Source organism: Tiliqua scincoides, chromosome 7, assembly GCF_035046505.1.
Source record: "Tiliqua scincoides isolate rTilSci1 chromosome 7, rTilSci1.hap2, whole genome shotgun sequence".
NCBI lineage: Eukaryota > Metazoa > Chordata > Lepidosauria > Squamata > Scincidae > Tiliqua > Tiliqua scincoides.
This window is the reverse complement of record NC_089827.1, coordinates 31,848,085-31,872,527: the sequence shown is the minus strand read 5'-3', so window position 1 is coordinate 31,872,527 and position 24,443 is coordinate 31,848,085. Positions and strand designations below refer to the sequence as shown.

At 44.9% G+C, this 24,443-nt stretch overlaps 1 protein-coding gene across 2 annotated transcripts in view; it reads left to right on the top strand.

Annotated features, from left to right (window-relative positions):
* Window positions 1-14,854, top strand: part of PRKCQ (protein kinase C theta) — a 30,020-nt gene extending 15,166 nt beyond the window's left edge. The window contains exons 11-17 of one of the 2 annotated variants that reach the window (XM_066633333.1): window positions 32-205; window positions 1,791-1,882; window positions 3,117-3,179; window positions 5,609-5,747; window positions 10,400-10,588; window positions 12,725-12,853; window positions 14,507-14,854. In XM_066633333.1, the coding sequence (XP_066489430.1) occupies window positions 32-205; window positions 1,791-1,882; window positions 3,117-3,179; window positions 5,609-5,747; window positions 10,400-10,588; window positions 12,725-12,853; window positions 14,507-14,662 (942 nt within the window). In that variant the 3' untranslated portion in view covers window positions 14,663-14,854. The remainder of the gene's footprint in view (window positions 1-31; window positions 206-1,790; window positions 1,883-3,116; window positions 3,180-5,608; window positions 5,748-10,399; window positions 10,589-12,724; window positions 12,854-14,506) is intronic. The other variant, XM_066633334.1, reaches the window with a different exon arrangement.
* The last annotated feature ends 9,589 nt before the right edge of the window (window positions 14,855-24,443 follow it).

Genomic DNA, 24,443 nt, shown 5'->3' with positions numbered 1-24,443 from the left:
CACACCCCCTGCACATCTCTGTTTCCTCCAGGTCTTCCTTGCCGAACTGAAGAACACCAATGAGTTTTTTGCCTTGAAAGCACTGAAGAAGGAGGTGGTGCTGATGGATGATGATGTTGAATGTACCATGGTGGAAAAGCGTGTCCTCTCACTTGCTTGGGAGCATCCGTTTCTCACTCACGTCTATTGTACATTCCAAACCAAGGTACAAAGTGGTGATGTCCATTTATGTAGGAGACAGTGAGAAGAATGTTTGGTTTGGGCATTTGGGCAAATATTAACACTATTTACTCTGAGGAGGGATTAATTTCATGGATGGTAGAATAGAATTTTGTAGATTTGTGGCCCAGTCATTATGACAAATCCTATGTCATTCTATGTCACCAATGAAAGCTTGAATGAAGTACTCTGGTGGGAGACTGAGAACAGACAAAAAGAAATATGTCTTTACCCAGTGCATACTTATCTGTAGATGCCATTCCACAGGACGTTGTGATGACACCTGGCTTAGATGCTATGGAAAGATTTATGGAGGAAAATTCCATCACAGGGTACAAGCCATTTTGACTATATGCAACCTTCAGGTTTTAGAGGTAGCCGATCTCTGCATGCCAGATGCAGGAGGCAACAGGATAAGAATAGCTTGTTGTCTGCATGCTCCCTGAGTCATCTGGTGGGCCACTGTGAAATACAGGAAGCTAGAGTTAATGGGCCCTTAGCCTGATCCAGCAGGGCTCTTCTTATGCTCTTGTGTTCTGGGCCTTCGTGATGTTGCCAAGAACTCCCCCTGTTCCCTGCAGCAATTCTCCATCTTTAAAAAAAATGGTTCCCTTTTTAAAAACAGTAACAAGGTGACAAATGAACCAATAAAGGGAACTATTTATTGATTTATTTTACTATGTAAAGTGCTTTGTGAACTACTCCTGTTGAAAAGCAGTATATAAATAATCTTAATAATAATAAGCATATAAATTGTTCATGTGATATGTTGGGGAAAAAGTTAAAGACAGATTGCCTGCCTGAATAGCTGAAGCCACCTCAGTTTAACATTTCATAAATGATAAATAATCTGAGCATGAAGTGAAAGGGATTCACTTGACTGTGTAATCCTATTCACTTGTAGCACTCATGCAGCAGCTGCTGCACTGGCACTGGTGTGGTAAAAGCACCATAAAGAGCTTTTTGAGTGTAAGCAGTGCTGGCAGGAGGGCCTGTGCCAGCTGGTTCTGAATCTGGGCCAATGGCCACCAGAGCAGGTAAGAGCTGCTTCATCTGGGGCAGGGGGAAAGCAGGGTGGCGGTGTTTCTGAGTGGGAGGAGGGCAGAAAGGGGGCAGATCAGGCCTCCACCATATCCTATTCCGCCTCCTGAGCATTTTCCCACAACACATTTTCCCTTCATTGACTTGTACCTGCAATTTTGCTCACGCAGATCTGAGTAACCCCATTGGTCAGGCTGGGGCTCTACATGGGGTGAGGGAAAATATGTTTCCCAGGAAGATTCCAACCTGCTCCTGCCCAGTGTTGGATATCATGTGGGCTGTGTGGCCTCACTGCACCAGGCTGAATAGGATTGGGTTGTGAGTTTCTCCAAGAGAAAACTGTTGTTTAGGCAGTGATTCAGTTTTTGTTTTGGGGGTCTCTATTACCATTATTAGTGGTAGACAGGGGGGCCTGGTGTGCTGTGGTCCATGGGGTCACAAAGAGACTGAACAACAACAGCAACAAAATTACCTCAGATGATGCTTTGTGGTTTGAAGTGATATTATCACTTTTTTAAATCTTTTCCTAGGAGAACCTCTTTTTTGTAATGGAATATCTGAATGGGGGAGACCTGATGTTTCATATCCAAATCTGCCACAAGTTTGACATTGGCAGAGCAAGGTAAGATGGCTTCTGTCCTGTTGCGCATGATGCGGTATGGTCCTTACAGGAGGACACATGCAGGGGGATTAACTTGTATAAAAGCTCACGTTGGAGAAGACGATCCTTCAGGTACCCAGGTCCCAAGCCATCATGTTCCCAGTGTGCATAATGTACAGAAACATCAAATGTACAAAACTGAAGATAGCAGTATTCTACTTCTGAGAATATATAAAGTAAAATTGCGATGGGAGGGCAATGGTTATATCCTTGACAGGCTTGGGTTTTGGCTGCAGGTAGAAATGCAACAGGTGCAGGGTTTCCTGCCAAGGAGATAGCATTATAGGGGAGAGCTGTACCTGTTGAATTTCTGTCATCCAACTGTTAAACAGCACTGAGTCTCTGTTGGGAAGAGAAGGTGGAAGTCCCTACAGTCTCTGGCCTTAGTGAACTGCCTCACCATCTCCCACTGGCTAAATATATTGTCTTAGTTGAATCATCTCATGTTTTACTACCTGCTGGGGATGCCTTGCTCCAGCTCCCATGCACTTTTTGAGGTGAGGTTGTGTGGTACATGGAGTAAACATTCTCTACAGTACTCCACCATGAAAGGAGCCAGCCTCTACCTTTCATTTTACTTAGGCACCAGGTTGAAATATTTTGGTTTTGCACTTCCCTGAATGGTAACTGCTGCTGGATGTTCCAATGTTGCCTATTTTTAAATTGCTGCTGGATAGTCTTTTTTCTGGCCACTGCAACGTTTTCAGCTGCTTCGATTATGGTTTTCTTCCCTTGTATAGCGCTGTGGGTGCTTGCAGAAAGGTTCTTCATGAATGTCTGCCAAGGAAACTGTTGTGCAGTCAATTCAGGGTAGACAAAAGCAGGTCCTTTTCCACACAATGCAACATTGATTCATAGAAATAACTGCCACAAAATGTCGTGATGGACACTGGATTAGATGGCTTTAAAAGTGGGTTAAACAAACTCATGACAGAGGAGAAGTCTGTTGGAGCTGGGAATCATGAAGGTTCTGGAATCTTCATTATTTGAGGCAGTCCACTTCAAAGTACCAGGCCCTGGCGACTTAGAACATGAGTTTGGTTGCCCTCAAGCCCTCCTTGTGGGTTTCCCTGAGGTATTTGTCAAGCCACTGTTGGTATCGGGAAGCTGGGCCTTTGCTCTCATCCAGCAGGGCTCCTCTGATTTTAAAAAGAATGCAGTAAAAATGAAACTGGCCTATCTCTGAACATTGCAGGTTCTACTCTGCTGAAATCATTTGTGGCTTGCAGTTTCTCCATTCCAAAGGAATCATATACAGGTAGGCCTTTTGTCCTTAAGCAGAAGTCCTAACACAAATATTGGTAAGTCCCATTCCTTCTTTCCAAGTTAGTGTGTTTTGGATCAGAGTGCAAGAAATTTTGTGACAATTGGTGGGGTGACAATTGGTGACAATTGGTGGGGTGACCAAATATCTCAACAGAAAATCGGTGGTGAATGTAGTGGCATAGCTAAAGCATCTGGCACCCATGGGCACAAAAGTTTTTAACACCCCCATGCCTCCATAACACTCCCAAAATTTTAACACCCCTGATATGACATCTTAGAGGCCCTTCTGGGGTCCTGGGTACCATGAGGTGAAAACCCTGGTAAAAAGCAGAAGTGGCTTTCTGAGGTCTCTGAGACATTCCCTCAAGGCATGGTACCTGGGGCAATGTACCCCTGAAGCCCCTTAACTATGCCACTGGGTGGGTAGAAAGAATTATCTAGATCAGGGCTGCCCAAACCCCGGGCCCACTTGTGGCTTGTGGGAGGCCCCAATCCGGCACCCAGGGAGCCCCCCCCATCTCCAATGGGCACTCGGCCTGCTGGAGCCCTTGTTGGCCCAATGCAACTGCTCTTCGTGGCAACAGCGAGGAAAAGGCTAAGCACTCACAGGAGCGCAGGAGCCCCACCCATCCACAACCCTCCCAATAGATTGGGGAAGCTGCAGCTGAGTCCAGGTGTCGGATGGGGTGAGAAGTCCTGGGTCTGTTTGCCCTGCTGGGCGGGGTAGGCACTGAGGAGGGATGGGAAACTGTGGGTCTATTTGTGCTGTTTGCGTGTGCTGGGGGGCAGGCGCTGCAAGAGAGAAATTGCAGGATGTTTGAATGCCACTGGAGAGCATGTCTACTCATTAGTAAATCCCATCAGTGGGGTTTACTCCCAGAAAAGTGTGGATCCGATTAGGCTGTGAGTGTGCTTGCAGTCAGGGACTGGCACTGCAGGGGAGAAATCCCGGGGATGCTTGAATGCAGCTGGAGAGCATGTCTACTTGGCAGTAAGTCCCATAGAGTCAGTGGGGCTTACTCCCAGGAAAGTGTGGGTTGATTGCGCTGTGTTGGAGGTGGGCGCTGCAGGGGAGAACTCATGGGATGTTTGAATGGGGAAGAAACCTACTGCTTTTGCTTGTTGGGGTTGCTGGCAGAGAGGGAGGAAGATGGGGGGACCGTTTGTGAATGGGGAAATACACATAGCTCTCTGCCTGCTTCTAAGTTTGTTTGGTGCTCAGTTCAGGCTGGGGGAGGGGGAGGGACTGAGAGAGGGAGACAGGACAGCTCCCTTCTCTGTGTGAATGAGGAGAAACAAACAGCTGTCCTGAGGGGGCAGGTGCCCAGCTCCCTGGCTGACTGTGTTCCTTTGCTGCTGCTTGTTGCCAGAATTGGGAGGTGGAGAAAGAATGAGAGTAAAACCATGCTCCTGCATGGGAGGGGGAAGGAGCCCATGCTGACTCCTCTTAAGTTTGTTCTGTATTTTCCCTAGGAAGAGGTGTATTATATGTGTCAGGAATTATTTTAACCCCCCCCCCCCTTTTCTGGATCTCATGTGTATTATAAATAAGCTCAGTAAAATTCATTCATTCATATAAGTTCCATCTCTAATATATTCATTTATGTAAATTTATTCAAATTTGAAATGTAAATTTCCCCAGGCCCCTGACACAGTGTCAGAGAGATGATGTGGCCCTCCTGCCAAAAAGTTTGGACACCCCTGATCTAAATGCACAGAATAGAATCACTCTGTGTGTGTGTGTGTGTGTGTGAGAGAGAGAGAGAGAGAGAGAGAGAGAACAGGACATCCAAATCAGTATCAAGCACTTGATGTAACTGTTTTAGAAACACACCATAGTTAAACTGAATCTCCATTTTGTATTGAGGTTTGTTTGCAGATTATCAAGACAACACATCAGGATTTGCTGGGTTGGCATATCATGACAAATTCTATTTTGCCCTAAATCACCAGTGGAAGTTGAATACTGATAGCCCCTAGCTTAGATGGCTTTTAAAGGGGGTTCAAGAAATTTATGGAGAACAAGACTGTCACTGGCTACTAATCATGCTGGCTGTGCACTACCTCCAGGTTCAGAGGCAGTGCCTCTGAACACCTGTTGCAGGTGAACAATGGTGGGAGAAAGAGGGGGTCTGCCTTCATCTCCTATTTGTGGGCTTCTCCAAGGCAACAGCTGGGCCACTGTGGCAAACAAGATGACAGACTAGATGAGCCTTTCACCTGATCCAGCAGGACTCTTTTTATGTTGAAAACTTCCTTCCTTCACATGTGGAAGGAAGGAGGCAGTGTTCGAGCAAGGGTCGCAGTCATTGGCCCCAGGACATGAGAAATGTGTGAATTGTGTGACCTGCATTGTTTGAAGAGTCCTTTCAGCTAGACAGCATTTTCTGAGAAGAAAACTAACTGGCTCTTATCTTGCAGAGACCTCAAGCTTGATAATGTTCTCTTGGACAAGGAAGGGCACATCAAGATTGCTGACTTTGGGATGTGTAAGGAAAATATGTTTGGAGATTCTAAAACAAGTACATTCTGTGGCACCCCTGATTACATTGCACCTGAGGTAGGTGTGAAATTGTTTGCAGTGTCAATTTGACAGGTATTAACCAAAACAGTTCAATGGCATCTCCAAATCCAGGTGCAATATACCCCAGGAGTGGAGGACAAACAGAGTAAGGGTGAGATCTTCATGCCTTGCTGATAGGTTTTTCTGAGGCATCTGTAACCAATACAGGGGCCCCCTGTATCCATGGATCCTGTTCATTCTTAATCCTTGCACCCTGTATTCTTTCATCTTGTCTGATATCTCTACACAAAACTTCCAGGGCAAGTATAAACAACAATGATGATGATGATGATGGACATCCTTGTTGTGTACCCTTTTTCAAAAACTTTTGACAGTTCTCCATTCACTGTGCAGTTTGTGACACATAAATTGATTTTATCCATGTGGTAAAGTTCTCTCCAATTCCATTTCTTCTAATATCTTAATTAGGAAAGGAACAAATAGCATTGATATTTTAGATTTTGAAAAAATGTTCAACAGTCTGGACTGGACTTTCCTAACACTTCTAACATCTGAAAATATCAGTGCTATTTGTTTCTCTATCCTTTTGTCAAAATACTCCAACAAATCTAATACTATTCTAACATTGTCACTCTTTACTGCAGGAAACCACATTGATCTTCATGTATAAAATTTTGTAATATCTTCTTCATTCTGTTTGCTAAAATTGCAGAAAATATCTTATAATCATTATTTAACAACGAAATAGGTCAATAATTTTTATATCCATTAAATCTTGCCCTTCTTTAGGCATCAGAGTTATATTTATGCCAGTGCTGGACAGCGCCCTTTGTCTCTCTTTTTTACATTTCTGCATTTTTCTGAATAAAACACCCTCTCATAAAAACTTTGCTAGCGTCCCAAACTATTCTCGACTCAGTTTCTTTGTGCATGTTCAGTACAAGATACAAGAAACCTTTATTGGCATATTTAAAATCCAAGCAGTATAAAACAAAAGACTGGCTGGAGGGATACGTGAATCAGACAATCACCTCCAATTGCTGCCACGTATCAACCATTTGTGACCATCATAGAAATACATTTCTTAATTATCATATTTATATATTTAGCCACCACCCCAGAAAGGTCTTTGTTTACCCTTAGTGTATACATGAAGTATACTTAGTGAAGTATGTATACAATTTATTCTGGTCATTCCGACCCTAGAGAGTGGCCAAGATTGGCGATAAGTAACCTATACGAAGATCCTGATATATTGGACAATATAATAATATATGAGAGAGTTTTTCTATAATACCCAGCCTGCATAGGCAAACTCTGCCTGCAGCTGGAATACCTCTATATCTTCCAAATAGCTGCTCAGATGGAATGACATTACATCTCGCTAAGGTAAACGCCCTTTGTTCTTGGGGGCATTCCAAGAAGTCAAAATACATAGGCCTCCTTCCAGGTAGAATAGAAAGATGATGTAATGGAGAGCAGATATTGAAGGCATTGCTATAAAGATCCTGCTGCTCACTGTCAAGGAGCCTTTGTTTCAAGGCTCTGTAGGCCTGTGCTGAGGGTAATGCTGAGGGTAAGTCTGAGGAGAGCCCCATAGAGCAGATTTTTTAACTCAATAGAGTTAAGCCTGGGAAAAGTGGGGAATCGGGCAAGAGACCCCGTATCAGGCTAGCTTGACTGGTGATACACTCTAAGCCAATACCTAAAAGTCCTAAGCCATGCCAGGGTTTCCAATCTGTGCTGTCCTGCTTCCAAACAAACAGTTGCTTTCAAACAAACAGTTGCATAGTTATCAAACATCTCAGACCTAAAATCATATCATCAGCGTATAAGAGAATAATAATAATAATAATAACAACAGGTATTTATATACCGCCTTTCTTGGTCTTTATTCAAGACTTTATTCAAGGCGGTTTACATAGGCAGGCTTTTTTTAAATCCCTTATTAAATAGGGATTTTTACAATTTCAAAGAAGGTTCTTTCTTTCAAGAACCACTACATTCAAGGTGTTTCATTCCGATCTGGCTTCACATTCTGGCCTCCATCCTCCCACGCTCAGAGCAGATGGAATTGCTCGGTTTCAGCTTGTCAGCTGCTCCAAGAGAAGTGGTATATGATTGGAGCCTATTTTGGGGCTGTGGCATTGATCTCTTTAAGATGTTTATTGAGGTTGTTTATAAATGTTAAACAACATTGGAGCTAGAATACAACCCTGTTTCACCCCCTTATTAACAGGAATTGGCTCTGAAAGGTTGCCTCTGAAGGTCTTACCTGGCAACTATTATCTGAATATAACTTCCTAATTAGTATGAGGAGTCTTCTATCCATTCCCAAATGGGAAAGTTTACACCACAGAATATCTCTAACAACAGTATCGAAAGCACCCTTTAAGTCCAAAAAGGCCACAAAGAGATTGCCATTAGCCTGGGGTGACTGTTGATAAGATGAAAGATGACCATACAGTGGTCTAAGATGGATTTGCCCTTTCTAAAATCCCACCTGTTCCAGGCCCAGGATATCATTCACCTCGATCCAATCCAGTAATCTAGTTAATAAATGTTTTGCGTACATCTTACCAATAATTGAAAGCAAGCTAATGGGCCTGTAACTTCCTGGTGCTCTAGTATCCCCCTTTTTGTAAATTGGTATTATAATAGCTTTAGACCAAGCCTTAGGCATTTGGGCTGTTTTATCCACCAGAGTGAAGAGTTGGGCAAGAAGTGGAGCCCACAATTCCGGCTGTGCTTTTATCAAGTCAGAGGGTAGCACATCAGGGCCAGGCACTTTACGTGCTTTAAGTTGACTGATAAGGTCCATAATTTCAGTGATGGAAACCAGTAGCCACTCAGGTATATTGTCAAGGGAGGGCCCCATCCAAATAAGTAGGTAACGTAGTGCTCTCATAGAAAATTGTAAGAAAGTGCTGTTCCCAGGTCTGATGAGAGATCACTAATGGATCATGCACTTCTTTACACAATACACCCGCCAGACCTTCCAAAATTGTTTGCTATTATTTGACTGAATGGCCTGCAATAGGCAATTCCATTGATCTTGAAAAAAAGAGATAAAAGCTATTTATCTCTAATGGCTATGATTAAGACGTGCTTAAAGTCAAGTACTGGGCTGGCATGACGGCTTGCTCAGAGTCCCTGAATTCCCTATAGAGCTTCCTCCAATTAGCTTTTTCACTTACAATCACAATTTTCTTTTTTCCACAAATTACCAACAGCAATCCATAAAAATTCTTCGTATATGACTATTTTTTAATCTTATTCCCAGTATTTAGAATTTAAAATAATTGATGAACAATTAAACTACTGCATATCACCAATTCTCTGAGTAAAACTCTCTCCTTTGCTGTAGTCTCATTCTGATGTTTCTATTAGTTGGTAGCTCTTTAATTTTAATTATTCCTTATCCCAGCTGTTGGTATTGCTTTTACCTTTTTAATCCATATGCTTTCTCTTCATCTCCTAAGTACATCTTCTCTTCATCTCCTAAATCCATTCTCCACTACATGCCCAGCATGGTGGAGGTCAGACTTACCTTCTGTCTGCTTCTTGAGCTCAATGTTTTCCTTCTCTCTTGCTCTAATCTGTATTAGAACCCTGGAACCTTTGTTCCAATTGGACAGAACAGGAGCGCTTTGGAATATTCATGGTTGATCTGATCATACACCTTTCCATCCAGGGGTATCTTGTTTGTTTCTGCAGATGTACCCTGGCGATGCAGAGCCATCAGCAAGAGTGTCAGTCCACCATTTCTACCCAAGTCAATTCAAATGTTTGGTCTGGGGATCCTTTTGGACCTCGTAGCAGCTTTCAGTTAGTTATCTCTGCCTGATAGCTTGGAGAGTTGCCACCAGTCAGTACCCATGTCAATGCACCAATGGTCAGACCTGATAGAGCTGCCTTCTCTCTGGCCTTTGGTCCTTCTGACCCAGTATGTCTGCTCTGACTGGAACCAGCAGTTCACATTTTCGGGCACGTAACTTTTTACCTAGCACCGCCTAGAGATTGGACATAGGATCTTCTACATGCAACACAGGTGCCTTTTTCCCTGAACTACAACTCATTCCCAGATGGCCCAGACCATCTGACCGGACCATAATAGTGATATGTGATCAGGGGAGGCAGAGCTTTTCCTTGTCCTGTCAGCTCAGCCATCTCAGCCTTCCTTGTGATTGCACAAATGCTCCACCCAGTGGTTGCACAATTACCAGGGAGACTGAGATGTTACTGCCACAAGTTGTAGTCTTTCAGAGAGACTCTCTGAGATTGTTCATGTCTCTCCAAGAGACTAACAGCCCAATCCTATCCACACTTTCCTGGTAGTAAGCCCCATTGACTCTAATGGGACTTACTTCTGAGCAGACATGCATAGGATTGGGCTCAAAGGGCACAATCCTAACCAGGTCTACTTAGAAGTAAGTCCTATTTTGTTCAGTGGGGCTTACTCTCAGGAAAGTGTGGTTAGGATTGCAGCCTAAAGCTTGTGGAAGTGGAATCTCAGCCTCTGCTGTGATTACCCAGGTGCTGGGCTTCCAGGTAGCCCCCAGCCCCCCTAGAAGTATGCCACGCTGGAGTTACACATGCTGTGCCTTCCCAGCTTTGGATCTCAGCCCATGTCACTGGACCATAAGGCTGTTTCTTCTGTTCAAACTCTCCTTTTCCTTCCATCACAGATTCTGCTGGGACAGAAATACAACATGTCAGTGGATTGGTGGTCCTTCGGTGTCCTCCTCTATGAGATGTTGATTGGTCAGTCTCCCTTCCATGGCCAAGATGAAGAGGAGCTCTTCCAGTCTATCCGCATGGACAATCCATTCTATCCACGCTGGCTTGACAAGGATGCAAGAGACCTCTTAGTAAAGGTGAGGGGATCACCTGAGCCATAGCCCTTTTCAACAGTATTTTTCTCCATAGTTTTTTTTCCCCTTCTCTTTATCAATGGTATAGCTGGATTACCATAAAGAGTCCCTTTCCAGATGGAATTGGCTTCCCTGGAGGAATATCACTTAAACCAGCTTCACATTTTCCTTATTTTTGGGCTAAGATTTATCAAATACACTCTCTGCCCTAAGGCATCCAAAGTGCTATTCACCATAGTTGAAACACAATCAAACCTTAAAATATGTAATAAAAAAGAGCCAATAAAACTAACATCCAGTTTGTTAAATAGCAAAATGATAACTGTATACCAATGATAGTCAAAAATATTCTGTAAATAAGAAATCCTGTGTCTGCCTTGCTGCCATGGGTCCCTGGGGTCCCCAAGTCAATCATACTGGCCCTTCAGGTTTCCCTGCCTGTCATCACACCCAAGGCCTTTCCTGTTACGTTACATCCTGGGCCAGCCTGGTCCTTCAAGGCCTCAGAAACTGCCCTAGGGGAGGAGGTTTCACTGCACCCCGCAGTCCTCCTCCTGTCACTGGGCTTCCCCCCCAGCCTCCCAGAGCTCAGTGGCCTAGCTACTCTCAGTTGGAGACTGCTCTCATTGGCCACACCTAGGTATTTATATCCCCTGGAGTTACTGGTTAGCTCCACCTCCTCCTGCCCCCCTTCTTAACAGCCCTCTCTCACATGCTTTTGTTTCTCCAACCCCAAGTTGGTGGTCATGCTGGCTCCCTCTCCCACCTGATAAGTTCGTCCCCTGACACTGCTTAGAAAGATCAGAAGCACAGAACTGTGCATATGCAACAAGCAGGAAAAACAAGAGTTGTGAATGACATTAGAAAGAATGCACTCAACTGTTAATATCACAATAATCAAAAACAGGCATAAAACGCATTTTTATCCAAACTGAACTTTCTACAGACTTTCTACAAAAAAATATGCAAATCTAAAGCACTTCATGCCCATGGATTGACCCATAACCAATGTTCCATCACACAAGGTACTATGATTGCCAAAGGCACAAGGTTAGCTAGAAGTCTTGTATGGGGACTTGCATGGGTATCCCACCTCAGTGAATGCTTCTTCAGAAAGTCTCTTCTCCTCACAGTGGAACTCTCAAACACTACATTTTGAACAATGGAAACATAGAGCACCATCCATTTCTTATTTGCCAACTCATAAATTTCTTATCCCAATGTAATATCTGCTTTCTAAGATGACCCCCTTATTCTATTGCCATCCAATTGTAAAATTGGGCATCTGGATGTGCCTCACCTATATTTACACAAAGCTCACATTAAACTATTTGATGCACACTGCTGCAAAATCAAGAGAAATCCAGCCTTGAAATAAATTATATTGACAACCCCCTCAGAACCTCAAGGTCCAACCCCACAATCCTTCATAACAAAATGCAAACTCTCACCACATCCTGACAGAGAGATTGTGAGGCTGGACCGTGAGGGGATGTCAGTGTAATGTTCATCACACAACCCTGATTGAATAGAATTTTCACTTTCTGTCTGTGGGTTTACTTCAAGTATACAGTAAACCATATTCATTTAACAGTAAACGTATTGATGTACAGAAAACCAGACTACTGAATGATGAAATGAATGAAGAAATGTGTTAAATGAATAGTCCTGGGTTCAACTTGTTTTGGAGCAATAGGCATGAAAGACTTTAGTGTGAGATTTGTGTAAATACAGTGGGCTCTCAGTATCCAAAGGGGATCTGTTCCAGACCCCCCACAGATACTAAGTTGAGTGTTGGGAGAGTTAGGACAGACAAAAGAAAATATTTATTTACTCAGCGTGTGGTGAGCCCATGCCCAGCCCTCTGGAGGTTGTGCGCAGGTGTCCCCCACCTCCGAAGGCCTCCCAGATGCTTCCAAGAGGTGTTCTGAGGCTCTCCAGCTGCAGGCTCAGTATCCACAGATACTCAATTCTGAAGATGCCAAGCCTGCTGATCAGGAGGTTCCACTGTATAGGTGAGGCTTTTATACATGCAGATACTGTGTCAACCCTGATCTAGAAGAGAGGATAACTCAACTACCTGACCACTGCTTTGAACCAGGAAACACTGTTCTTGTTTCATTTTCTGTTGATGTCTAGCTTTTTGTAAGAGAACCAGAGAGTAGACTGGGAACCAAAGGGACTATCCGCCAGCATGCCTTTTTCCAAGAAATCAACTGGGAAGCTCTGGAAGAAAGAGCAATGGAACCACCTTTCAAGCCCAGAGTGGTGAGAACTTTCCTTTTCTTTCCTGCTGTTCAACAGTCTTTGGTTCTCTGCACAGTGAATGAAGCAAATGGCGGTTCATTTTTCTACCCAATTCTTCAAGGGTTGAACTTTCTTGTATAAGTGTCCTATGTGACCAGATTGTCACCATATTTGGAATGTGGTAAAAACACAAGCTTTTTCAAAAACATGGTTAAAATAACTCTGTCTACTTGGAAGCACCTTTGCAGGGCACGCTAATAAGGGAACAAAGATAGGGAAAATTCACCATAGGGTGACCCTTTCCTATAAGTTTGTGTGTGTGTGTGTGTGTGTTGTTGTTGTTGTTGTTGTTGTTGTTGCTAAAAGATGTTAAGAGGCATAGATCTAGCACTGAGAATCAACAGGGTTCAAACAATCCCAGATTCATCCAGGCTTCTGCAGATAAAACAAATATGGATGCCTCTTCATGTACATGAATGCATTGCTTAACGATGGGAATACATTCCCCAAAGCCTGTTGTTAAGTGACAGTGTTGTTATATGAACAAGTCTTCTCCACATCACCTCCCGAGAGTGAGCATACCCAAATAAGTCCACTGAGAGAGAGCACTCCAAATCTGCCCTGCTGCTTGTGTACGTGAAAGGCCATTCCCTCCTGCTCACGGACTGCACGGCCATTGCTGCTCATGCACCTGAAAGGCTGAGCAGCAGCAGTGGGGCAGTCATAAAGCAGCAGGGAACGGCCTTTCAGGTGCATGAGTGGCAGTGGTGGGGCAATTTCGGAGCACTCTCGTTGGGCTTATTGGGCAGGCTTACTTTTGGGCAGGCTTACTTTTCAGGTGAGGGGTCATCATATAGGCAATCCGTTGCTGGTTGGAACATCACTAAGTGGCACACTTGGTATATGTATTGTGGATGATGTTGATGACTATGTCATTATGTTGAATTCTGAAGAGCATTCTGGCAGGAGGAATGGAGGCTGCCAGCTGACAACTGGGGGCGTCCGTTTTTTCTCTAGAATCCCCCTTGGAGCAACAGAATGTGATGACAAAGCACCTGCTGGAGAGCATTTTTTGGGTGGGGGGGCAGTCACTGAGAGGAGTACTGCTGCTAATGTCAAAGAAAAAGAGGTGGTAGAAGAAAAAGCAACCATGAAAAGTTAGGCTGATTTTGCCTTGGAACCAGGGCCAGCCTTAGAGGCTAAAGAGCCCAATTGGAAACATTCTTTTTGGGGGGTCCCAGGTTCACAGCCAAAGTCTGCAGAATCTTAGAGATATAAATACATTTTATTATTGACTTTATATCTCTGTGGTAGAATGGAAAACAATCAAAACATATGCTTAAAATTGCAAGTGAATTAATGGAACAAATTAATCTAAGCACATTTTAATACAAAATTGTATTCAAGACTAGAATAGATTATGCTAGTACTGGGCCCCCTAGACGTGCATCCCAGTTGGGAGCAACTGGTCCAATTGGCTTAAAGCCAGTCCTTCTTGGAACTCCACCCCCCAATCGACTGAAAGTTCCCCTCGGAAGCAGGCAAAATCAGTCTATTCTTTGTAAGTTGAAATGCATTTAGCAGTTTTTGTCAGGAAAGGGGAGTACAATCTCGGCAGCGAAGACATTCCCATAGATGCTATTTCTGACTCTTGTGCCTCTCTCCCTCTTAAAGAAATCGCCGGGCGACTGCAGCAATTTTGACAAGGAATTTCTGAATGAGAAACCTCGGCTGTCACTTGGAGACAGAACCCTCATTAACAGCATGGACCAAAACATGTTCAGCAATTTTTCATTTACCAATCCCATAATGGAGAAGCTGCTATCTTGAGAGAAGAAAAACTGGTATCCCGTTTCCCCATCAGCTGAATGAACTCTGTGGCTGGAGGCAATATGATTCACTTCATGGCTTCAGATGGAAACACTCAGAAGGGAATGTCAAAAATAGGTCTAGGGCCTTTCATCCAGTTCCATACAGTTGCAGATTCAGACTATATTTCCGTTAACTTTGTAAAGAACTTTGTAAAGCACCTCATTCAATTGTGAGGTTTCTGCCATGAGCACATCCGTCCCTAATTTCCATCCTGTATGATGATTCTTGTGAGATTTTTTTTCCTCACTCCCCCAGGATTCTGGGTCTTAAATTCCTTGATGGTAGTCTTGCAAACCTAGCCCCTTTTGACTTTAGAGAAATCTGGGAGTGATAAAACACTCAGATTACAGGAGAACAGAGGGAGTCGGAACCTCTTTTGTGGTGGCCCCCCCAGCTACATATAGGAGGGCATGATTTGGCTAAAATTAGGGAAGGGGTCAGTTGGGGATTGTGCATGTCATAAAGAGCCTCCTGTCTTTTCTTCCATAATTCAATCACTGATAGCACAGTCAGTTTCTTCATCTGCCAGAGGCAACAAGAATCAGGGCCTATGTGTCTTTCTCTTTCAGTGGACCTTTTTCAAATAATCATGAGAAGGGAGAGGCTAAGGGTGCAATCCTCACCCCTTATGTCAGTGCTTTCCAGCCAATGGGACATGTGCTGCATCTTGCAGTTGGGTGTCACTCACGGAGGCCTCCTCAAAGTAAGGGAATGTTTGTTCTTACCTTGGAACTGCATTGCTGCTGGAAAGCACTGACATAAAGGGTTAGGATTGTGCCCTAAACGTATTTCTTATTTGTTTTAATTCAGGCTTTTTCTAAGGTTGCATTTCAGTTGCAGGGATATATTTTCCAACCACTCAAAAGCCCACCATGTCTTCTAAATGGGAAAATCCATTTCGTTCCCCCGGGTTGTAATGACAGTCGCCACATAGCCTGCAGCTATACACATGTTACAGGCACCACTTGGATACTGCCTATAATGGAACTGGTGATGAAAGGCACATCTCCCCTGCTGTTCTGTGAACTTTTCACCTTTTAGATGATTTATAGTGCAATTCATTTATTTATTTATTTTGCTATGTAAACTGCTTTGTGGACTTCTTGTTGAAAAGAACCCTTTGAGTTCAATTGGATGTACTCTCAAGCTAACTGTGTATAGCAGTGGTTCCCAAACTGTGAGCTGTGGCTCCCTGAGGAGCCTCAGAAACCAACCAGGGGAGCCATGGAATTCTCGTGAAAAACCCACCATATACAATGTAACCCAAATGGGGAGCTGCACCCAACGGCCCAGTAGGTTAAGGGAGCTGCCAGTTGAAAATGTTTGGGAACCACTGGTGCATAGGATTGCATCCTTATTTCCCTGAAGGCTCTGCACTCCCACTCTCCATGGAGGAGTGCACAACTAACCTTTTTTTTTTTTAAAAAAAGGAGAGAATAGTACAACCATCCATCAAACTGTAACATGCAGCTTGGATCCTCTCATGTTGTTTAGTCCATATCTGGCATCTCCAGGTGGGGCTGTGGCGTTGCCAGAGCATCCCCCCACACCACACTCCCGCTGCATAATACCCCCCTCACCATGCCAAGCAGCAGGTGTTGAGAGCAGGGGTGGGCCTTGGGATGCACAGTACCCAGAAGTTGTTTGGCAGTGACATGATGACATCAGCGCATCATCACACCACCACCAATTGCTTCCTGGGGGACATGATTTCTGGCTGTTCAGTGCCAAGGACTGGCGGTAGGGCCCATCTTGCACCAAACACAGCACAGAGCTCCTCTCAGTGGGAGCTCAGGCTGCATGCAGGGCTTGGTACCTGTGTAATCTGCCCCCATCCCCACCTTAGCGATGCTACTGGGGAAAGGGTCCTTGCCTGGAACCCTGGAGCAAACCCACCATTTCCTTTTTTAATATATGAATTCCAAAGGGGATCCAATTTCACATGGGGCTAGGTTGACTAGGAGAGCAAGGGCACAATCCTAACCAAGTCTACTCAGAAGTAAGTCCTATTTTGTTCAATGGGGCTTATTCTCAGGAAAGTGTGAACTGTGCCCTAAGACCATGCCTCAGGACAGTAGTAATCCAGAATCTGTTGTTCTTACTTCAGTCACTAGAAGAGCTGTGTGTGCGCAGAGACCTTGCACCAGGATTGTGACGTTTAATATATATTGGTAATATGAATTTTGTAACTGTTTGTACAGGTTAATAAAATGTCACTCATGAATATGGAAATGCCTGAAAATGTGTTTCTAGGGAGACAACAGCACTTATAACTGCCATGCAACCCTGTTCCCTGCACTTAGCAGATACTCCAACTGCCCCTGTTTTCCTGTCCTGCTCCATGGTCAATCAAGGCCCCAAGGTTGTACTTTTGGGGAGGGTCCTTTATCAGTATTTTGCTACTGGGAGGACCAAGCTACATATTGCATTCAATATGCATATTGTATACTATATATATGCATATTACTTATACACACACACACACACACACACACACACACACACACACACACACACACATATCAGCTGAGGAGAAAGGCTAATTGAACCTCTGTCTGTGCAGCCTTCCTCCACCACCACCCCAAGCCATTGTCCTAATCTGCATCTGGCCACCCCAAACAGATGCTAGGAAGCAAAATTAAACGAGCACTCAAGGACTAGTTGCATCCTTATCATCACATGTGGTTTGGTTAAAGGTTGCTAGAGTTGTTTTTCATCCAGAATCCAATTCCCTTCCCAAGATCTCTAGATGTTAAGTCAGAGGCAGCCCAATCCTAACTTGCACTGGGACAGGCAGACCAAGTGGCCTGTGCTCTGTTCAGTGCAAGGTAGGTGCCCGCTGGAGTGCAACTTGGGGTAAGGGGTTATTTTTCCTCTTACCCCGAGTAATAACCCAGCCAACCCTATGGGGCTACTCAGATCTGCACCACCAAATTCGCTGGCGCAAATCTGAGCAGCCTGTGTAAGGCTGCAGGGCCCAGGAGTGGGAGTTAGGATTTGACCTGCACTGCCGTGGCTGATCCTACCCCCTCCTGGGCCTGATTTGCCTCCCAGCTTGCCCTCCCCCACCCAAATTCACCCTCTCCCAGCCTCTGTTCCACTCTCCTGCCACCCTCCCCTACCCCTTGCACCAGCCTGCCTTGGCCGGCACTTATTTACCCTCTCCAGGTCCAGATCCAATATGGGGAGGCTGATGCACATCCTCACACTGGCCTAGCTGGCTTAATTGCAAATGTAAAAATGGCACAGGGGGCTTGAGCCAGCCATTTGATTGCACTCTGATTGGGAGAGGGATGCACACAAGCATATCAGAACATGTACATTATGGTGCCATGAACTGCACAGCCTGTAATTTCACCCACTGCAGGTACTCAAGTATGTTTCAATCATATTTTTCTAGTCACATTTTGATGTTAATCAAAAGAGCCATCACTCTCTGCTCTTAAATCAGGGCCAGCACAGAGTAAATGTATACGGTGGGTGAAGTAGAACAACATGTGTAGTGGGACGGGTAAGGCTTGCCAAGCGATGATTGGAATGGCATCATCCACAGTGTGACAAGCATGTTTCTTTATTGGTGAAATGAGGAGTGTGCCTCAGACTTGGTTGCAACCAACTCCTTGGCTGGCTGGCCCCATCCATTTTTAGAACTGAAGAGGGATGGAAATGTGTTTAGTTGGATGGGCACAAGTCCTGCTGGTCTGTACTAGTACATCTGGAGCTGCTGTGATCATCTAGTGGAGAGAGGTGGTCTGAATGTATGACTTGGGCATACATCTCACTTGATTCAGGGCAGCACCCTCTCCCCTGTGATACTCTGAAACCAGGCCTCAAAGAGCTACATTAGGGACACTTGAGAACTTGGCAACTTTGGTTCCTTTTGTAAACACTCCCCTAAGCCCTGTTTCAATCTGCTTTTGGAAGTTTCAATTTACTTTTGGAAGTAAAGAGACTAGAATTGGGCAATACATGACCTGCTTATAACAGGCACCTTCAGCACTTCCAGTGTAATAAACCAATGTAAAGTCGCATTGCTTATTAATACAAAACGGCCAATAACATTTAATAATTGTTTAAAATGATTAACGATGTTTAAAAACTGCTTTTGCATGTCAAAAGCTAGTTGTCATGTAGCATGGGGTAGAAGCACTGCAAGTCCCAAACACCCAGAGTTGCAAACCAGAGACCCTGGCAACTGGGCCTCCTTCCAAGCAGACCAGCAACAGGCACCAACACCTCTTCTCCACACTAGTTATAGGGAGCATCCTCTAGAAACCCTGTAATGACACAGGGGCCTCCAGGGAGGGAAACTTGAGTCAGGTGACTCAAGTCCGAGGCGCAAAAACACATGTTTTTGCTGACTCGTGTACACTCAAGTCACCTACATCAAAGACTCTGGCACTGACTTGAATCTGAGGCCACTGACTTGCGTCTGTCTGTGGGTGTGCTTGCTTGCTTTTTTCGCAGTGTGAAAGACCTTGTGGAGCCATTATTCAGTCTGTGCAAGTAGCAGGGAAATTCCAGCCAGAAGGCAGGAAATGGTTAATGTTTTTGTTTTACATCGAGCAGGAGGTGGGGGAAAGCTCTCTTTTCCATCTCTGAAGGAATTGATGATCATTGCATGAAGGCTGGGCAGTATGATTTTTTTCTTTGGAAAATGTAGGGCAGAAAGAGGAGCCCAAGAAGTTCTTGCCTTAGAATTGGCTGGAGAAGCCCAGGGAGGGAAAGGAGGCAGGGAAGCTGGGGCGAGGCGGTTCATAGAGATCACGATTTCCAAACACATGGCTCCATTGTTACTTGGAAGGAGGAAGCCTAATTGAACAACCGGGGAAAATGGAACTACTTCTGAGTAGAGCTGCAAAGGATTGGGTCATACTGGTAAGCCTCCCAGCTGCTGCACATGACCCTCCTCCCTCTTGCCGCTTCTGTCCCTGCTCTCCCGCAGTCCCTCACACCCCCTCCAGCCTTGTTTAGAGATGTGATAGGGACATCAGGGGAGTGTTTAAAGAGCACTCTCTCTCTCACACACACACACATATCCCAGCAGCAGCTCCATTGTTTTCTGTGGAGCCACATCTGGCTTTTTAAAGGGAAAAACTCGTGACCCAAGTCTTTTCGAGTCACCAAAACACTCGGGGCAACTCAGAAAGTTTGCCTATTAGGACTCATTTTCAAGTCTAGTCACAGCAGGTGGAGACTAGTGACTTGACTCTAGTCAAGCCACTTCAGTTTTGGTCATCTCTGGGGGCCTTCTCAGCAGGAGAAGCTCCTAAAACTATTTGCTAGCCATTTCAAAACATTTGGAACAAGACAAGAAATAACATATCAGGACTGCATCTCATCCTCTTCAAAACACTAACCAGTTTAGTATCCCTTCCCTCTTCTTCTGTGGCACCCAGTCTATATCATATTAAAGGTATATTTTCCGGTTTTGGTCATAAGGGGGCAGTGTTGTCTAACCATTGAAATTGTTCCAAGGTAAGGAAGAAAAGGAGCACCCAGGAGAACAAATTTACCACTCTCCTATTTATTAATTTTACTGGAAAGCTGTCTAAGAAATATAATTGAATGAATTACATCTGGCCACAAATTCCAGCAGAAGGCTTGGAGAAAGACTGCTTGATCACAGCTGCTTATTGTTGTTCTTTTATTGTAATTTTTCCCCCACTTCTGTTGTTTTTAATCTGTGAACTGCCCTAAGGATATTTGTCAAATGTGTAAAATGCATACATGTATAAAATAAATGCATATAATTTAGAAAATTAATTGATTGATTTACTAATAAGAGGGTGGAGCTATTTTGGTTGTTTCATTCTGCCACAAACCACAGTGCCTGGTTACAGACATGCTTGTTGAGCTACACCAGGGCTCCCTAACTCTAGAAAGAGTCAGTCAAGCCTTTGAATGGTTCGCTTGTAAGTACTACCTTTCAGAATCAGATCATCCATCCAGCCCAGTATTCTGTTTCCAGCACAAGCAAGGCATGAGCCCCTCTGACTGCCTCTGAACATGGAGGTTCTATTTTGCTGTCATGTCACTGTCTTGTCTGAACCTTGTCTGACAGACCCAACCTCCACTAATTTGTCTACAATTTTTGTTAAGATCAATTTTTGTTAAGACTGCAGATGGCAGTCACCACATTTTATGCTAGTGAGTGCCATGTGTTATTTAGGCATTGTGTGAGGAAGCATTTTCTTTTTGTCTGCCCCTAACCTACTGACAGTCAACTTCACTGGGTGAAGCTAATTTCTGCTATTAAGCATGATAGAAAACATGTTTCCTTCCATCCCTACTTGATAATGTTATCGACCTCTATTAAGTGTCTAACTGCTTTGTCTATTTCTCTCTGAACTGAAAAGCCACAAACACTTTTGCCTGTCCTTGTCATGAAATTTGCCCAGTGCTCTCTGTGGTTTTACTGGCACTTTCCCATGTCACTGCTATTCTTGCTAGCCCAGCCCCATGAGGAGAGCCTACTGGCTCAATGGGTACTCAGCCACTGCACCATTGTGACTCAGGCCCTTGTCTAATGAATAAGTCACAAGGTTCCCCTGACACAAAATGAGAATAAAATGACAGTTAAGCCACTAGGCTTTGAGTAGGCCCAAGGCTATTGTGTGTGTCCGACGCTTACATCAGCAAAGCCCTGACAAATGCTTGCCAAGGTACATCAATAACTTCTGTTTGCAAAACCAGCCATCCACAGTTGCAAAACTGTGAGAGTCACCCAAAAGGGCTCTTGGGGCTTTACCTCTCATGTGACACTGAGCAGCTGCAGCTTCGACCCTGTGGAAGGTGAAGTGCACATGCAACACGCTCCTGTTGAAATCAATGGGACTTGAAAGGGTTGGGTTTTGTTTTGGTTGATGCCCCTATTTGTTTATTTGTGGCTTGGTCAAAATAAACATATATTTACAAGAGAGGAAGAGCTACTTTGTCAGCTGTATGATGGAGCAGGGTGTTTTAAGGGATGGAGACCCTTTCCTATGGGGCTTTGCGTTATAAAAAAGTCATTTAAGGAGGGACATGACTAAGGAGAAGTGAATAAAATGTTGAATAATACCAGGGCTTTTTTTCTAATGGAAAGCAGGGGGACGGAGTTCCGGCACCTTTTTTCAGGGGCCCCTCCCCTTTGGAGGCATTCCAGGAGGGAGGGGAGCAAAATAGAGGCATTCACTGGGTGGGTGCTGGGGGGTGCAGGGTGGGCAGGCGCCTGGCCCCTGCCTGACCGCACAACGACCCCCTCCTGCCCCATCTCCAAGCTCTCACCTGAGCCCAGCCTGCCTCCCCTCCCCCCCACACTCTGCTTCCCAGCACAGCTTCCAAGCCGGTGGAGGGCGCGGGGGACACGTGCTGATGCCGAGGAGGAGGGCGGACAGCCAGCCAGCCAGGGAGATGGGCTGCGGCACCCACGGAATGCCCAGGTACTGGCTTGGTGGAGGAGGAGAGGAAGGAAGCTGGCTGGTGCAGTCCCCGTGCCAATCTGCAGCACGAGCCTAGGGGTGTCTACTCAGAAGTATGTGCTCAATGGGGCTTGCTCCTGGGAAAGGGTGCGTAGCCTTGCAGCCTGAGAGCCCAAGCATGTCTACTCAAAAGTAAGTTCCATTGTGTTCAATGGGGCTTAGTCCCGGGAAAGTGTCATAGCCTTGCAGCCTGAGTAGACAGGCAGAGGAGGGGCTCTGTGGCTGCAGTCCTCTCCACACTTTCCTGGGAGGAAGCCCCACTGCCTCTAATGGGACTGACTTCTGAGTAGACAGGCACAGGATTGGGCCCTGAGGCTGCCATCCTATCCACAGTAAGCCCCATTCACTCAGTGCATGTCACTGAGTAGACATGCATAGGATTGGGCTCTTAGGCTGCAATCCTAGGCACTTTCCTGGGAGTAAGCTCCATTGACTAGAACGAGACTTACTTCAGAGTAGACATACCTAGGATTGGGCCGCTAATCCTGGCAGAGATATATATCTGCACCCGTTTTCACATGCTAAGGGCAGGTGAAAAGGGATTCTGTGTGTGTACAACATGCTGTCCAGCCTTGCCAGAGATCCTCCTCATCCTTCCCCCACAAGCATGCCCTCCACCAGCCAGCATTTGCAGCTCCTCCAGCAATGCACAGCAGCTGCTCAGGGCAGCAGAGAACATACAATTGCATGCCAAGCACCTTCCCAATGACACAGAGTATTCTGATACCTGAATTAAACCATATTTAATCGCTTGTTTGCAAATGTAGCTGTTTCTATGTGCACCTAAGGACGCCTCTCGTGTAAGAATTCCTTTTTTGTTCTTACTCCACAGTCGCTTAGAGTAATTTTACTACATGGAACTCATGTAAGCCATTTTCTGGAATCCATTCACTGCTTCCTCTCCTCGAAGTAGTGCCACACTACATACTACACGCTACAAGTGCACCTTGTAGCGTGCACTACACACTACAAGTGCACACTGCAAGTACACACGCTAAAGTGTACATTATTTTTCCCCATGTGTAGAAAAAGTAGCTAGGGGGAAGGGGATGTGGAGATTGACAGCCCAATCCTATGCATGTCTACTCAGAAGTAAATTCATCTTTAGGGAGGAAGCACATAAAAAATATTTTATTTCTCCAATAAAAAAATGGTTTATAAATAAATAAAAGATTAACAAGTTTTGAGTTCCTGCACCTTTTTATTTACAAAAAAAGCACTGAATAATACTATAATTCAGGGTCACCCAAGAAAAGTGACTGCCATTTGGTTCAGAACTGACAAGTACATCTTCTTGCATCCTGTAATTATTATTAGCTTATAGAATTGGCTACCACAATGCTGGTGATGCCACTACCTTAGATGGCTTCCACGAACAAGATGAGACATATTTATGAAGGTGGATCTATTAATCATGACCAGGGCTGGCTGATCCATGAGGCCAACTGAAGTGGTTGCCTCAGGCAGCAGACTGGTAGGAGGTGCTCACTTCTGTACACCTGCTCACTTCTGCTGAGAAGTCCCACTCACTAGATTTTTTTACAATCCAATCTTTTCCAATTAGATTTTTTCCAATTTTTAAGGATGAGGGGGACCGAGCAAAAGTGTGGAGGAGAGGAGAGCAGTGGGCAGAGGCTGGCACATTACCAGCTAACATTTGGGCAACGTTTGCTAACATTTGTTAGCAACCAGCTAACAACCAGCTAACAGAGCAACATCTGGTGTGCTCCCTGGGGCATTTGGTGGGCTGCTGTGAGATATAGGAAGCTGGACTACATGGGCCTATGGCCTGATCCAGTGGGGCTGTTCTTATGTTCTTATGTTTCCCACATCTTCTAGGTTCCAGGAAGTCTTGGACTGGCCCTGATCATGATAGTAACTCTGTGTACAGAGGCTGAATACCAAGTGCTGGAAGCAAACAAGAGGGGAGGACCCTCACCCTCATGTCCTGCTTGTGAGCTGCTGGCTGGCCAGCTTGAGGCATAATGCTGGGAGTGATAGTGGGCTTGGTCTGACCCAGGCAGGGCTTATATTATTAAAAGGTACAGACTTAGGATATTGGCTACATGTATCGTGAAAAAACCTTTCACCCTCTCTTCAACAACCCTAGGTTGTTGGCCATCCTAGCTCAGTATTGTCTATATTGACTGGTAGTGGCTCTCCAGAGTTTCAAGACATAACTTCTTCCCAGGCCTATCTGAAGATTCCAGGGATTGAGTCAAGGATCTTCTTTATCTAGGCAGGAGGTCTGGTCTAGAGGGTAGAGCCTCCATTTG